Below are 15,811 nucleotides of genomic sequence, written 5' to 3' on the forward strand. Positions count from 1 at the left end.
AAGCCTTGGTTTTCAAGTGGATAATGTTATGTTTTGGATATAAGGTGTCCCTCAAAAGCTCCTGTGTTAATGCAGAAATGTTTAGAGGTGCAATGATTAGGTGATGAGAGCTGTAGCCTAATCAGTCTATCCTAGTTTGAATGGAGGAAGGAGGTGGGTCAGTATGGGTGTGCCCTGGAAAGGTTCATCTTCCCTGTGGCCCTTTCTCTTTCTCTGCTTCCTAGCTGTCATGAGATCAGTAGCACTGCTCAGCTTCTGCCCTTCTATGATGTTTTGCCTCACCTTGGGCCCACAGCAATGGAGATGACTGACCAATCTCTGGAAGTGGTGAGCCCAAAATAAATTTTTCCTCCCAAATTGTTCTTGTTAGGTATTTTGGTCATAGCAACAGAAAGCTGACCAACCCAAGTAATAGTGACACCTGTGTCATGGATTACTATTGGGAATGAATGCATTAAGAAAGAGCTTAGGAGAAAATCTGGCAAAGCGGGGAACTACAAGTGTTGGAACAATGTATTTTCTTCCCATACTCCCTTCTGTGTAGGCCTCCCATGCTATCTTCATGTTGTATCTAACAGATTTTGAATTTAAATTTATAGAAAAAGGAAATTGGATTGGGGGATGACTTTGTGCTTATATAGCATGTCTTAAGGCCCTGGGTTCCATCCTCAGCACAATAAGTAAATAAATAGAAATTTATTGTGGATTCACTGAAAGATGTAAATAATTAATAAAGCAAAACATAAGTGTCCCAAGAATATGAAATTAAGTGCCATTTTTCCTGTTGTATGTTAAAATCCAGAGAAGTCAAAAATGTCCTGAGCCTTTGGAGGGGTTAACTAAGGTAACCAAAACTTTGCAGCAGTCCCTTACAATTAACCACTAGGAAGTCAGTACTACAAAATTTAAAAAAAAAAAAAAAAGTGTACATGTATACACATTTATGAGTGAAAGGGTTGAAAGATAAATTAATACTTGCTAGGTGCTATATTCTCTGAGAAATTACAGTCACAGTGTCATACAGAGTAGAATAAAGGACTGGAGAATATAAAGATCTGTAGTAACTCCTATAGACAATAACCAAGGAAGGGGAATTAGGAGGAAATGACATAGGACTTAGCTTCAAATTTATGGCAATATAACTATTGTATACCATTGTGTGAACAATGGAGAATATAATAAAGATAGAAGTGCATGAAGGGGACACCTTTCATTCTGTGTATTTGAATGTACTTTGTGGGAGGCCAAACTAGCACATGACCACATTTGTTTCCTCTTCTGATTGGTGTGGCATCTCTGTGATCTGGTTGCCTTTAGGGTCCAGCGACTGTGTGTTCATGCATGGGCGTGGCTTCCTAAATCCCCATGGGTGGAGCTATGCTCACCTTTTCCTTTATGATATTACCTCTTGCCCTATTTAGGATAGAATGTTCCATAGAAACTCCTTTTGTGTGTCCCCTTCTCTTACTCTGCCCTTGGGTGTAGCCTACCTAGATGTCAGCCTGCTGACAGCAGACATCATGAAGCTAGACTCAACCCCTTGAAACCTGACCCCTTGCCTTATTTGAATGGCTTCTCCATGAGACCATGATGGCTGGTGGTGGCTAAGAGAGCTAAAGGCTTGAGTTATTCCAACAGGAGACTCTTCAGTGGTATTTAAGAATACTTTGTTTTTGTAATATTCATAATCTTTCAATAAGAAAATAAGATGCATTTCTCTAAAATGTAAGAATGCAATTAGGGTCAATTCACAAACTGATTTATGCTAACAGGTATTGCTATAATTTGATCTTGAATGTCCTCCAAAGACCCATGTATTGAAAGTCTGGTCCCCAGCCAGTTGCACCATTGAGATGTGGTGGAATCTCTAGGAAGTGGAGCCTAGTGGGAGCTTTAGAATTACATGCCTGTTGAGTTCATTGGGGCTGTGCCCTTGTTTTAGTCAGCTTTTTCACTGCTGCTTCTAAAAGACCCAACCCAGAACAATTGTAGAAGAGGAAAAGTTTATTTGAGGGCTCATGGGTTTCAGAAGTCTTAATCCATAGAAGGTAGCTGCATTAGTTGGGGCTTGAAGTGAGGTAGAACATCATGGTGGAAGAATGTAGTGGAAAGAACCTGTTCATATGATGATCAAGAGGCAAAGAGATAAAAATATATATACCCCAGAGCCACGCCCCCAAAGCCCCACTTCCTCCAGCCACATCCCACCTGCCTTCAGTTACCACTGAATCCCATCAGGTGGTTAATACACTGATTTGTTTAAGACTCTCTTAACCTAATCATTTCTTATCTGAACTTTCTCACTTAGTCCGTGCATGAGCTTTTGGGGACCCCTTACATCCAGACCATAACATTCTGCCCTGGGTCCCCAAAAGCTCACACTCATCTGACAATTTAAGATACATTTAGTCTATTCCCATAGTCTCTACAGTTTCAAGATTGCTCAAAGTTCAAGTCCAAAGTCTTCTCTGAGGCTCAAGGCAATCTCACATTGTAAGCTCATGTAAAATTAAAAGCAGTTTTCAAGTATCTAGTATATAATGGTACAGAGTAAACATTTCCACTCATAAAAATAGGGGCATAGAAAGAAGGGATGGGACTAAAGCAACACCAAAATCCAGCTGGACAAACAAGTCCTTTAGCTCTGGGCACAAGGCATGATGTCTTCTCCAAAGGCTTGAGTAGCTCCACCCCTGTGACCATGTTGGTTGCAGCCCAAATTGTCTTTTGTTGGTTTGTGGCTGCCTGATTCCTGCAGGTTTCCTAGGACAATGTCCTACTTTACTGGCATTTCTTAATCTTGGGGGTCTCCACTACAGCTTTGGCCTTTTCCTCACATCTCCACACATTGCCTCTCAGGGGTGCCTGCAGGGACTCTGATCCTGCTGCACTTTGCCTGGCCTCCCAGGCCTTCCTTTGAAATCTTGGTGGAAGCACCCATGACTCCCTAACTCCAGCATGATGGTTGACATCAAGGTCCACCACCATCTTGAGCAGTAGCCAAGCCTCTCTGGGCAAATGTTTTTAACAACTGCAACTTCCTTGGTCTAGTTTTACTCCTGCCTTTCAAGTCCAAGTTTTTCAAATCTTTTTGCTCAGTTTTCTGCTTCTGAATATCACATAAACTTGGCTAAAAGCTACCAGCAATATCCGTGCCACTTCCTGAATTCTATGATGCTTAGAAATTTCTTCCACCAGATTAAGAAGTTCATCACTTTTAAAAACAGTCTCATAGAAAGTCTCAGGACATGGGCAAAATGAAGACAACTTCTCACCCAGAACCTAACACAAGTGGCTTCTACTCCAAATTCCAATAGAGTCCTCCTCCTCTAAAATCAAGTTTAGATTTTATATGAAAGCACCCACCTTGATCCTGAAAGAAATTCAGCAACTTTGAGCATAGAGGTGGAGCCCTGTCTTTACTATCCAGAGACTTATTGGCATTCTGGTCTTCTAGAAGACAGTCCTCTAGCTCCCTGGGAGCACAGTTTTATAGCACAAAAAGTTGCAAAAGGGGGGTGTCTTGAGAACTTACAGATAACAGGATTTTGTCAAGCATAATACAAAGGTAGTAGGTTAATGGTCTAAATGGTTCAGCACTTAGGGAGTAAATTTAGATCCCAACATTAGAATTAGTGAAGCACCATTAGGGTTTCAGAGAGGGTTGTTATCTGCTCAGGGAAAGCCAGGCATGGGTGAGTTCATGGCACAAGCAGACATTCCAATCAAGTTTAGAAATTCTAGTAATTTGTAGGAAAGCAGAAATTAACTTTTCATGTCTCTGTGATGAGATGGCTCCAAATCTTAAGAGAGAATTAGGCTAGGTTTATCACAACCTAAAGCATTTACAGCCTGCACCACTACACATCTCAAAAATACCTTCTGAGCCACATGGTCAGTTTAGTCATAGCAAAGATCATACTTCTCAGTACCAATTTGTTTTATTCATCTTTCTCACTGCTGCGATCAAAAGACCAGATCCAGAACAATTATAGAGGAGGAAAAGTTTATTTGAGGGCTCATGGTTTCAGAAGTCTTAGTCCATAGAAGGTGGCTCCATTCCTTGGGGCTCAAGATGAGGCAGAACATCATGGTGGAAGACTAGTAGAAGGAAGTGGCTCACTTGATGATCTGAAGGCAAAAAGAGAGATCCCCACTTACCAGATACAAATACATACCCCAAAGCCCCACCTCCTCCAGCCACACCCCACCTGCCTTCAGACCCCACTCAATTAATCCCATCAGGTGATTGATTCACTGATTGGGTTAAGGCTCTCATAACCTAATCACCTTTTCTCTGAACCTTCTTGCATTGTTTCACATGTGAGCTTTTGTGGGATACCTTACATCCAAACCATAACAGCCCTTGAGGGGTATATTGGGACCCTGGCCCCTTGGCTTTCATTTGCTGCCTGGTGTCCTTGAAGTGAGGGCTTCCTTTGCCAATCACTCCATCCATGATGTTCTGCCTCACCACAGACACAAAACAATGAGCCAACCAACATAGACTGAAACTTCTAAAATTGTGAGCCAAAGTAAAACGTTCCTCCTTATAAGTTGATTCATCTTAGGGATTTATTATAGTAACAGAAAGGTGACTAACCAGGTATGCTTTGTATTCTGGGTTAAAAAAAAGTTCCTGGCTCTCAAGGCCCTGGGGGTGGGGGGTGCAAGGCGGGCTAGAGGAGCGGATTGGTCTCATAGCTGCCAGTCAGAGCAGAGCCCAGGAAGGGGAAGGTAGAATAAGAAGATCATGTGATGTTGGAGTAGGAGGATTTATCTTGGTGATTCAGGATGCTGGTTTCACTGCAGGTATAATTATGCAAATCAAAGAATTCAGGAAAGAATTGCCAAAGAAGGGATTAAAAATTAGATTTAATATGAAAGTATCCACCTTGATCCTGAAAGAAACTGAGCAACTATGAGCATAGAAATCCAAAACATCTCCCTCAAGTCAGTGTGAACAACATTGGGACCAACTACATAAAATATGATGTACAATAAAATCAAATAAACTTCAAAAAGTTTGTGTTATTGTAGAACATTACCATTTGTTTTATGAAATTGTAGAATGGTATATAGCAGGTTACTTATTGGTTTTGGTTTGTGCAAAATCAAAAAGATTTAATTACATGGTTTCCTTATTTGTGAAATTTTATAATTATCTGACAAGTTATTTAAAATGTATTTTAAATAACATGGGGAGGATAATTTCTTCTTGGCCCACTCCTCAAGGAAAATCGTAGAGAATGAAAAGTTTACAGAGAAAGTAGAAATAAGGAGAAATCAGTGTGACTAGCTGTACCTTAAACCACATACATGTTCAAAGCTAAACAAATGCTTGAAGCCAAACATTTTCTTTTTTGTTTGAACTAGTTTGAGATGGAATTCTACCACATTTTACCAAGAGTCCTGATACAAATACTATCTTAATAGGTCTCATCAATAGCATCCCATTCTTATATTACTGCAGGGACTTTTTGAGTTTAACTACTAAAATTGCTGTGCTCTTGAAGTGCTGACTGTAGTTGGTAACATGTAAGTCTCAGAACTGGCCCTTGGGATTAATAGAAGGAAGAACTTGAGAATTCCATGCCCAATGAATATATATTTGCATGAGTCTATGGCTCAAAGAAAAATTCTAGCTTCCTGGGCTGGGGATGTGGCTCAACTGGTAGCGCGCTTGCCTGGCATGTGTGTGGCCCGGGTTCGATCCTCAGCACCACATACAAACAAAGATGTTGTGTCCGCCGAGAACTAAAAAATAAATATTAAAAAAAAAATAAAATTCTCTTCTCTCTCTCTCTCTCTCTCTCTCTCTCTCTCAAAAAAAAAAAAATTAAAAAAAAAATTCTAGCTTCCTGATAATACATGTACAAGACTTTTGGAATAATTCAGTAATTCTTGGTTAAATGTACACTCAGTTTATTACTAAAACTGCTGGTGGCTCATTCCATATTAAACATTTATAGCTACTATTTAATTTGCCTCTTGCTAATAAAACAGTGGGTTAAATGTACAGTTAGGGTTTAAGAGGAATTGAAGCACATCATTCCATATTTTTGGGGGTTTGCTCATGAAAAGTAGTGATATGAAAATTTGAAATTAGTGTGAGAAAACATTGACTTTTATGTGTATTTTTAAGAAATCAATTTGGATTTTGTGTATAGCAAAATTTTCATTAGAAACATCAAACATTTTCCAAGACTTAAAGAAGGATGGTCAGATTCAGGGTCCTGTCCAGGATTTCCTTATTATCTGTTATTTCTTTATTTTCCTTATTATCTGTTTGAGACTTCTGCTCAAACACAATGAACCTCTCTTAATATTCCTAGTTCTCTTGGGTTGTTTATATTTTTGGTTACTGTGAATAATACCACTGTGGACATTGGTGCACAAGTATGTGTTTGAGTGCTTTCTGTTATTTTGAATGGTGTGAGGTTCCATGCCTACAATCCAGGAATTTGAGAGGCTGAGTTAGGAGGACTGCAAGTTCAAGACCAGCCTTCCCAACATAGTGAAAACCTGTCTCAGAAAAAAAAAAAAAAAGCCTTGTGCAGTGGTATGTATGTGCTTATAATCCTAGTAATTTAGGAGGCTGAGGCAGGAAGATTACAAGTTTGAGGCCAGCATCAGCAATTTAGGAAGGCCCTAAGCAACTTACTGTGACCCTGTTTCAAAATAAAAAAATTAAAAGGGCTGAGCTGTAGCTCAGTGATAAAGCACCTCTAGGTTCAATCCCCGGTCTAAAAAAAAAGTAAAGAAAAGAAAAAGGATTTGGGGTTAAGGGTGTAGCTCAGTGGGAGATAGTATACTTAGAATGGACAAGGCTCTGGGTTCAATCTCTAGTGCACACATATGCATATACACACAAATCAATGAGTTCAAATTTAAGTACAAAAGTAAATATTTAGAATTAAAAAGTCACAAAAATCATAAAATCTTAAAAGCTGACAAATACTACAAACATCACTAAAAAAATAACTTTTTTTTTTTTTGGTACTAGGGATTGAACCCAGGAATTCTCTACCACTGAGCTATCCTCTGAGCTGCTTTTTTAATTTTTTGTTTAGAGACAGGGTCTTTCTAGATTACCCAGGCTGGCCTGAAACTGATGATCCTCTTACCTCAGTTTCCTGACTAGCTGGGATTACAGGCATGCACCCACCACAACTGACTAGAAAAATAATATTATTATCAATAGTGACAGAGCTCTATTATATATTTGGCTGCATATTTTGATTGCCTCTTCATAAGGCAATAATTTTATTGAATCAATTTCCATAAAGAAAAGATAATTTTTATAACATGGTTGATTAAAATGTTATGAATATTAAGAGTTCAGAAAATCTTTCAGCCTCTTAACTAAATTATTGGTAATTCCATGTGTCTTAACTTCCTCAGCATTTCCTTGCATTGATGATGCTTCTTGCCTAAGGGCAAGCCCTTTGGGACTCTAGCCCTTTGAGCTCCCTCCACAGGGTCACAGGTTCACCTCAAGCCAGTCCTCAAAGTCCCTGGTCCTCCCCCACAGGAGGATGTTGAGGCCTGGTAGTAGTGCTTCAAAACAACCACTAGGAAATAGGGAGTGATGCTCTGGCTGCCACAGAGCTCTCTGACTCCTGTGCACCTGAAGCTGCTACTTCCTTCCCATGTCCACCAAGGAGAGCACAGTTGGCCTTAGAAATGGGCTTTTTAAGTGAGGGTCCTGTAATCTGAAGCTTCCTTACCCTCTGTCCATTGGGACAACCAAGGGCCAGTGAACAATCTAGCTTGGTAAGAAAAATTCTAAGTATGGAGAGAGATTCTTCTGAGTCTGTGCAGCATTCTTTTTCCTTCTTAGTTCCAGGGTTAGCCCCTGAGAAGCAAATTGGGGAATAGCTAAATAATTCCAGCTTTATCTTTACTCTGAGACAAAATATCTTGGGCCCTGTTGGCAAGTATGGATCCTGAGAAACTGCTGTGACTCCATTTTTGAGAAACCAGCCTCTACCTCAGAGCAAAGCCTGTCCAAGGAAGGGGGCATGACCCTTGTCCTTGGAAAAACCCACAGAGCACTCCTGCAATGCCAGGTGTCCCTGATTCAGTTAGGCTAGATGAGGACCCATAGCAACCATCAATCAGCATGACAGGGAAAATACCTGGGATACCAGATGACCCCCCCAGTAGTTTATGGTGGTTGGTAACATGTTGGGAAACCATATAGTTTAGCATGTACAGCCCTAGTGGCCTAAACCAATCAGTTCAAAGGAATCCCCCTCTTGTACTAACCAATCACCCCTACCCAACTTGTTCCCGCCAGTGAATGTGCTAATCAATGTTAAGAGTTGTTGTTTGATTTTTCCGCCGTTTAGAATGATTTGCTGTATGATGTTGTGAAGCATAGAGTATCCCCGCCAAACCTATAAAATCTCACTGAACAAAGGACCGGGACTCACTCCCTGGGACCGCTGAGTTGGAAACGGTTGTGAGTCCAGGCTCAAGCTTGCAATAAAGACTCTTGTGTGATTGCATCGGATTCGGCTCCTGGAGGTCTATTGTGGTCCCACGAATCTGGCAATTCAGTCCAAATAGAGATCTCTTAACAGCCAAAGCCTCTTGGATCACAACGACCTACTGTAGCATCAACAGCTGAATGAGAGTTCTGCTGCTGGCTCTGGTGAAAGGATTTGATCCTAGGTCTAAGTATCTCTTGCCTGCACTGTGAACTATTATATCTCCAAAGTGACAAGAGAATCAAGAAAAATAACAAAGAGACATGTTACCTCAATGTCACATGTCACCTTAATTTGGACTCAATCAAACCAACCAACTCCAAACACAAACAAAAAAAGAAAATATTTATGAAACTTTTAGGTATTTTTTGTTTTTGTTTTGTTTTGTTTTGCATTGTTGGGGATCAAACCTAGGATTACATGCATCCTAGATAAACATTTTTCCACTGAGATATACTACTAGCCATGGCAGAACTTTATAAGTGGAGAAGATGGCATTTTTCCCTTGACATTATATTAAGAAAATTCAAACATACAGAAAAATTGAAGGAATTTAGAATGAACCTTGTATGCCACCACCAAGTTTCTGTTTATACCCATCAATTTATTTATCTGTCCCTTTATCCTTTCATTAATCTTTTTTTTTTCAGTACTGAGGTTTGAACCTAGGGGTGCTCTACTATTCAGAGATATATCCCCAGCCCTATTTTATTATTATTATTTTGAGACAGAGTCTTGTTTAGTTGCCCAGGCTGGCCTTGAACCTGTGGTCCTCCTGAGTCAGATTATCAGCATGTACCTGGCAATACAGATTACTTTTAAAGGGGAACAATGAAGTATTATGGATGTAATAATGCCATGTTTGGATTTTCCTTCAAAACAACCCCAGGGAGAAGAGGAAAAGTTGATATGTATAGAGGTAAAGTAGATTAGCTTTGTATTGACCATTGTTAAAGTAAAATGATGAGTATGTGGGGGGTTTATTAGACAAGTCTTCTACTTTTACATGTTTCAATAATCATATAATAAATTAAAGAAATGAATGTAGTAAACCCAATAGAAAAATGAGCACTTTACAAAGGAATATGCTTAAATAGCCACTAAACTATGAAGCTCAATATCATTAGCTATTCATACTATGCAAATTGAAACCTCAATGTCATCCCATTACACAACTGTGAGATGGCTAAAATTAAAATGACTACTCCTAGCAAGTGGCAGTGAGCATGAGGAAGTACTGGAACTCTTACACATTGCTAGCAGGAATGTAAACTGTACAAATAATTCAGGAAAATTGACATTATTTACTAAAGTTGAACATAGGTCCATCCCTTGACCCACCAATTCTATTCCTATACATATCTCCAGTGGAATATACAAAACAGTAGAATTATTTGTAGTAGCTCCAAACAGGCCACGACTTCAATGATCTTTGACATCAGGATTAAATGGAGTAATAAATTATGGTTTTTTAATAAAATGGAATACTACTCATCAGTGACTATGAATTAGTTGCAGTGACTTTTATTACCAAAAACATACTGTGATCAAAATAAGCTAAATACTAGAAATATGTGTTACATAATTATATATATTTAGTATTGAAAGCCAGGAAAAGCATTTTAAGGAGTTTGAAACTAGGGTGATGATTATCTTTGAGTTATTTGGAGAGAGCATGAATGAAATAATGTTCTGTTATGAATTATGGTTACCTGGAGATGCTCACATTGAACTGTACTTTTATCGCCATTTTCTGTACCAATTTTATATTTTAATAAACATTGAATATATTGTCAAATGAAAGATATTGTGACACAACAAAGCTAGCAACATCACAATATGAATAATAATCTACAATTTTCCATAAAAACAAATGCTTCTATATATACATATTTGCTTGCATATACATGATGCAAATAGTAGAACATATTCAGATCTATGAAGGATATAACAGAAACTGGTGGGGTTGTGGTGTGGAGAGCACATGGTTAACATGCATGTAGTCCCCAGTACAGAAAGAAAAAACTGGTAACAGTGCTCAAGAGAACCAGACCATTAGCTGACAGTGATGTGAAAGAGATTTACTTTTCATTAGTCGTCTTTCCTATCTTAAAAGTTTTGTGTATTTGGCTCAATCCCCAGCACCACACACACACACACGCAGACACACAAAGTTGTGTATCTGGGCTGGGTGCTGTGGCACATGCCTGTAATCCCAGTGATTTTGGAGGTAGAGGCAGGAGGACTTCAAGTTCAAAGACAGCCTCAGCAACTTAGTAAGACCCTAAGCAACTTAGTAAGATGCTGTCTCAAAATAAAATAAATAAGTAAATAAAAGGGTTGGGGATGATGCTCAGTGGTTAAGCACCCTTTGTTCAAGACTTGCCACAAAAAAATTGCATATTCAGAACTGGTATGGGGTCATGTGTCACAAAATTAAGCTTTTATCTCTGTATTTGGCCAAAATAAACTATTCAGCTTTGTACTTGACATCCCAAAACTTGTATATGATTAATAATTATGTGAACTCATGGGTATAATTATATCTATCAAATGTAACTATTAATATACACAAAGACTTTTTAGGATTTATTGTTAATATCCACATACTCATTTCCTGTTTAGGTAAGAATCTAGAGTCTACTTGAGATGAGAAATATCTTTATATGTTGCCAGTTAATTGAAATGTAAATATACATTCATTATTGCAGTCAAAATTGCTATAATAATTGAGTGTGAAAGCTGTTAGTGTCATATACTGCTGAGGGCCATTACCAAGTAGGAATGACGCATCGAAATTTCCTTGCCAAGTGTACCCCATGCTGCTTAGAGGACATTCGATGGGACATTGCATGCATGCTTTAATAAGGTGACCTTGCTCAAGGACCAAGGCGGATCCCGGTTTAGAGCTGATCAGGTTTGAGGAAGTAACTGGCTCCTTGAGTTTAAGGCGTTGCTAGTTTAAGATAATGGGTTTTAGGGAAGTTAGAGATTGAAGATTATTGCTGGGATTAGGGTGTTCCTGCTGCTTGTTCCCGTTGAGTTCTCATGAGATTAAAATGGGATTTGGAGATAGCCTCGTGAGTAGGTGAATTGTGCGGGCAGACGGCAGAACACTATTGTCCCTGGACCTGTGTGGAGGCGGTGTGAGAGCTGGAATAAAAAATTGCTGTTTGAACCTACAAAGGTGTGTGGTGGCTCCTGATTCTGGTGCCAAGCTGAGACCTTGGCAATATACAGAAACAAGTACTTTCATAAATTTAAAAAAACAGGGAAAGTTCTATGCTAAATTCTGGATACAGTGATTAAACCATTGATATGAATGTATACCTAATAGGTAAGAAATACTAAATGAGTGAAATAATGACAACGATAAGAAACAATTGCAAATCATTATGTGTTAAAAAGATTAAAGACTGTTATCCTATAAAATTTCACTTGGACCCTAGTGTAGATGGAGCATTCTGAGAAGGTCTTTCTTTTTTTTTAGTTGTAGATGGATGAAATACCTTTATTTTATTTATTTATTTTTATGTGGTGCTGAGGATTGAACTCAGTGCCTCACACATACTAGACAAGTGCTCTAGTGCTAGGTAAGCTGTCTACTATTGAGCCACAACCCCAGGCCGAGAAGGTCTCTTTGAATAGGGTCATTAGTGGGGCCTTAGCTTACTAAGAATTAAAATGAAGGAATTAACCATGAGATGGGTTGAACATGGGTGTGCACACTCACATGCAAGTGTGTTTTATGCTTGGGAAGGCCCTGAGGTGAGAAAGACTGTGGCACTCTTCAGGAACTGAAAGAAGGTTAGTACAGTTGGGCATTGTGAGAGGGTGAAGAATGGTATGGTTGTCAGTTTTTGGCTTGCAAATAAACTAATTCTGTGGCTGAATTAAGACAGAGGTTACTAAAGGGTTGGAATTCTTGCACACATGATTGCCAGGAGGGCTGGAGAAATAGGTATGGGGTATGTGGTCTCTATATCCACTAACTTTGGGCCTCAGAACTGGTCCAGTGAGGGTATGTTGCTGACACTGCTAACAACCTGAACTTCTGGAACTCCTTCAGCTGTCACAACTCTGCAGTGGGTGAGTTAAATGGGCAAATTCCAGGTCTGTGCCTGCACATTTACTGCAAAAAAGACTGGGAAATGACAATATTAGTATAGCTTCCTTAACACAGACTGAAAAAGAGTGACTTAACAAGCTGTCTTTGTCATTTAACAGTCCAACCAGGTGAACAGTCCAGAGGTGTAGGGCGCTTCCTTTCCTGCTCCTCCATTTTTTGTGATGTTGCTTTTTTCTTCATAGTGGAATATGGCTCATCATCAGCCCTACATCCAAGCTTCAGACAATAGGAAGTGAAGCAGAGTACAGGCTAGGAGAAAGACAATGAAGGGGGCACTCCTATAAGCTTCAGGGTAAGTTAGTTTGTTGAACCCGATGCAAAGAAAAGACCACAAACTCCAGTTTTAACCAAATTAAAGCAAGCTTATATTGTATATACAAGTGAGGTGGCCAGCGACTATCTCACCCAAAATTGCAGAGCCTGAGAACAGACCCCCAGCTCTCCAGGAAAAAGGTTTTATAGCACAAAAAGTTATAAAGGAGGTTGTCTTGGGAACTTACAGCTAACAGGGTTCTGACAAGCATAAAGGGAGATAGCAGATTAATTATCTACATGGCTTAACATTTCAAGGTAGGGATTAAATTGAGATTCCAACATCAGAATTTATGAGGGGCTGCTAAGGTTTTAGGGAGGGTTGTTATCTGGTCAATGAGAGCTAGGCATGGGTGAGTTTAGAGCATGGGCAGGAATTCCGAACAAGATTAGCCCTCAGAGTATGATCAGTCCAAATAGCAATCTTAGTAAAACAGAAATGAATTTTTCATAACTTTGTGCCTTGATGGCTCCCAATCTTAGGATAGAATTAGGTTGGGCTCATCAAGTTGACTTTCAGGGGTGAGGGAGGGAGGAATAAGACATACATTAGGGGAAATGGGTCATATCTGGATATCTGGAGTCACATTTGGAACTGTTAAGACTACATTCCATCTGACATATTTTTTCCTGAGAAGTCTTTCTCACAGTCTTTAGTAACTGGGGACCTGGTTCTCTGGATCTCCTTATGATATGCTATTTAGTTTAGTAAACAATATTTTGATTTCTTCTATGTATTATGCTTAATACGAACCACTAGTATGAGATAATTATCCTGATAGCACTGGTAGCATTCAGTACACACGCATTATTATATATTACAGACTGAAAAGTCTTAACTCAGTCTAATGATTCTTTACATTTATATGGTACTTTAAAGATTTTTCAAATTCTTTCAAAAGATTTAATCTCATTACTCTTTAAAGTATCATCTTCAAATAGGTTTAGAAGTTACTTGAGATCACATGGTAGAATTGGGACTCAAATCCATGTTTTTGGAATCCTCATCCACTGTTCTTTTTCCAAATCAAAAACCACTTCTGGGGGCTGGGGATGTGGCTCAAGCGGTAGCGCGCCTTGCCTGGCATGCGTGCGGCCCGGGTTCGATCCTCAGCACCACATACCAACAAAGATGTTGTGTCCGCCAAGAACTAGAAAATAAATATTAAAAAAAATTCTCTCTCTCTCTATCTCCTCTCTCACTCTTTCTTTAAAAAAAAAAAAAAAAAAAAAAAAAAAAAAAAAAAAAAAAAAAAAAAAAAAAAAAAAAAAAAAAAAAAAAAACCACTTCTGGGGCTGGGTTTGTGTCTCAGTGGTAAAACGCTTGCGCAGCACACGTGGAAACACTGGGTTTGATCCCCAGCACCACATAAAAAGCTAAACAAAATAAAGGTATTGTGTCCATCTACAACTAAAAATATTTTAAAAACAGAACAAAAAAACTTCTAAACTATTCCGGGTACGTCTCAAAAGTCTGTCTCTCCAGGTTGCAGGAATCAGGCCAGTCTCACAGTACCAGAATATCACCCATATCATTTACTAATATTACTGTAATATTAACATTAGTACATTTTTACTTATTATACTGTAAAGTGTTAAGTTTGTAATGAAATCTAGCAGCTACTACTTTAACCAACGGATCAAACTTAATTTTATTAAAAGTGGGACAACTTGATATTATACACCTTCTGATATGAAGTGAAGCAATATGAAGTGAATAATATCATTTGAAGTATTTTTTTTCCCCTAAAATATGTTTCACTTGAATCAAGTCTTTAGATTCTAACATCTAGACTTAGCGTACAGTTCACTGGGAATACAGAGAAACAAGTTAAATGACTCTATGAAATAAAAAATCAAATACTGAAAACAGAACATTTTACAAGGCTTCTAGCTTCTATCCTAAAAGAGTCAATATCAGAGGGGGCGGGGAATGACCCTTGGTTGGATTCTGGTTAAACACACACGGCATACTTTAAGTCAGTATATTTTTTTGTTTGCTGGTATAATTTTCTTAGGTGTAATAAGGACATTGTAGTTTTATAGGATATTGTCCCCCTCCCCATTCATTTATTATTATGCCGTTTGGGGAATTGAATCCAGGACCTTGTACATGCTAAGCAGGAGCTCTACCACTGAGCTACACCTCAGTACAGGATATCACTCTTATTCTGTTGAAAATGAATATTATAGTATCTAAGTGTAAAATGTTACGAGGAAAAGTATCAGTTCTGAACTGTTATGATGTCTGCAACTTAGTTTCCAAAGGTTCAACACAACAACTTTGAAAACGCAAGCAAATACACATACAGGTGGGTACAGTGAGTGATCAGAAACTGTAACATGTTAAGAATTGTTCTAGGTGGAGGGTATAACAGGTGTTCACCGAATTGTTCTTTTAACTTTTTCTACTGCACTAAAATTATCATCATAAAACGTTGAAAGGGAAGAAACCAGCCCATCCTCACTTAGCAAAGCCGCGGGGCGCTAGCTGCACCAGTAGAGTCCCCAGGAGCCCCGCAGCTGCTCCCGCCAGCCCGGTCTGGGCATGCTCTGAGGCCCGCCGCGCCCGCCCCGCCCCTCGGGCCCGCCCCGCCCCTCGGGCGTACGTGTGCGCACAGGGCGCCTGCGCGCGGGTTCCGGCAGCCCGCGAGACGCTGTCTGCGGGACTTGGTAGACGGCTGAGGTGCGGGAGCTGCGGGAGGATGGAGCCACTGAAGATGGAAAAGTTCACGACTGCCGACCGGGGAAACGGGCTGCGCGCAGTGGCCCCGCTACGCCCCGGGGAGCTGCTCTTTCGCTCGGATCCTTTGGCGTACACGGTGTGCAAGGGGAGTCGTGGCGTCGTCTGCGACCGCTGCCTCCTCGGGTACGT

At 39.6% G+C, this 15,811-nt stretch overlaps 1 protein-coding gene and 1 pseudogene across 1 annotated transcript in view; both read left to right on the forward strand.

Moving 5' to 3' along the window:
* Window positions 1-3,691: 3,691 nt before the first annotated feature.
* Window positions 3,692-4,915, forward strand: LOC144367607 (cytochrome c oxidase assembly protein COX20, mitochondrial pseudogene; annotated as a pseudogene).
* A 10,631-nt stretch (window positions 4,916-15,546) lies between these two features.
* The window catches only part of Smyd3 (SET and MYND domain containing 3), a 683,600-nt gene continuing 683,335 nt past the window's right edge, over window positions 15,547-15,811 (forward strand). Inside the window, exon 1 of the mRNA XM_005326561.3 lies at window positions 15,547-15,805. Coding sequence (XP_005326618.2) covers window positions 15,642-15,805 — 164 coding nt within the window. The 5' untranslated portion in view covers window positions 15,547-15,641. The remainder of the gene's footprint in view (window positions 15,806-15,811) is intronic.

The sequence above is a fragment of the Ictidomys tridecemlineatus genome, chromosome 10 (assembly GCF_052094955.1).
Source record: "Ictidomys tridecemlineatus isolate mIctTri1 chromosome 10, mIctTri1.hap1, whole genome shotgun sequence".
NCBI lineage: Eukaryota > Metazoa > Chordata > Mammalia > Rodentia > Sciuridae > Ictidomys > Ictidomys tridecemlineatus.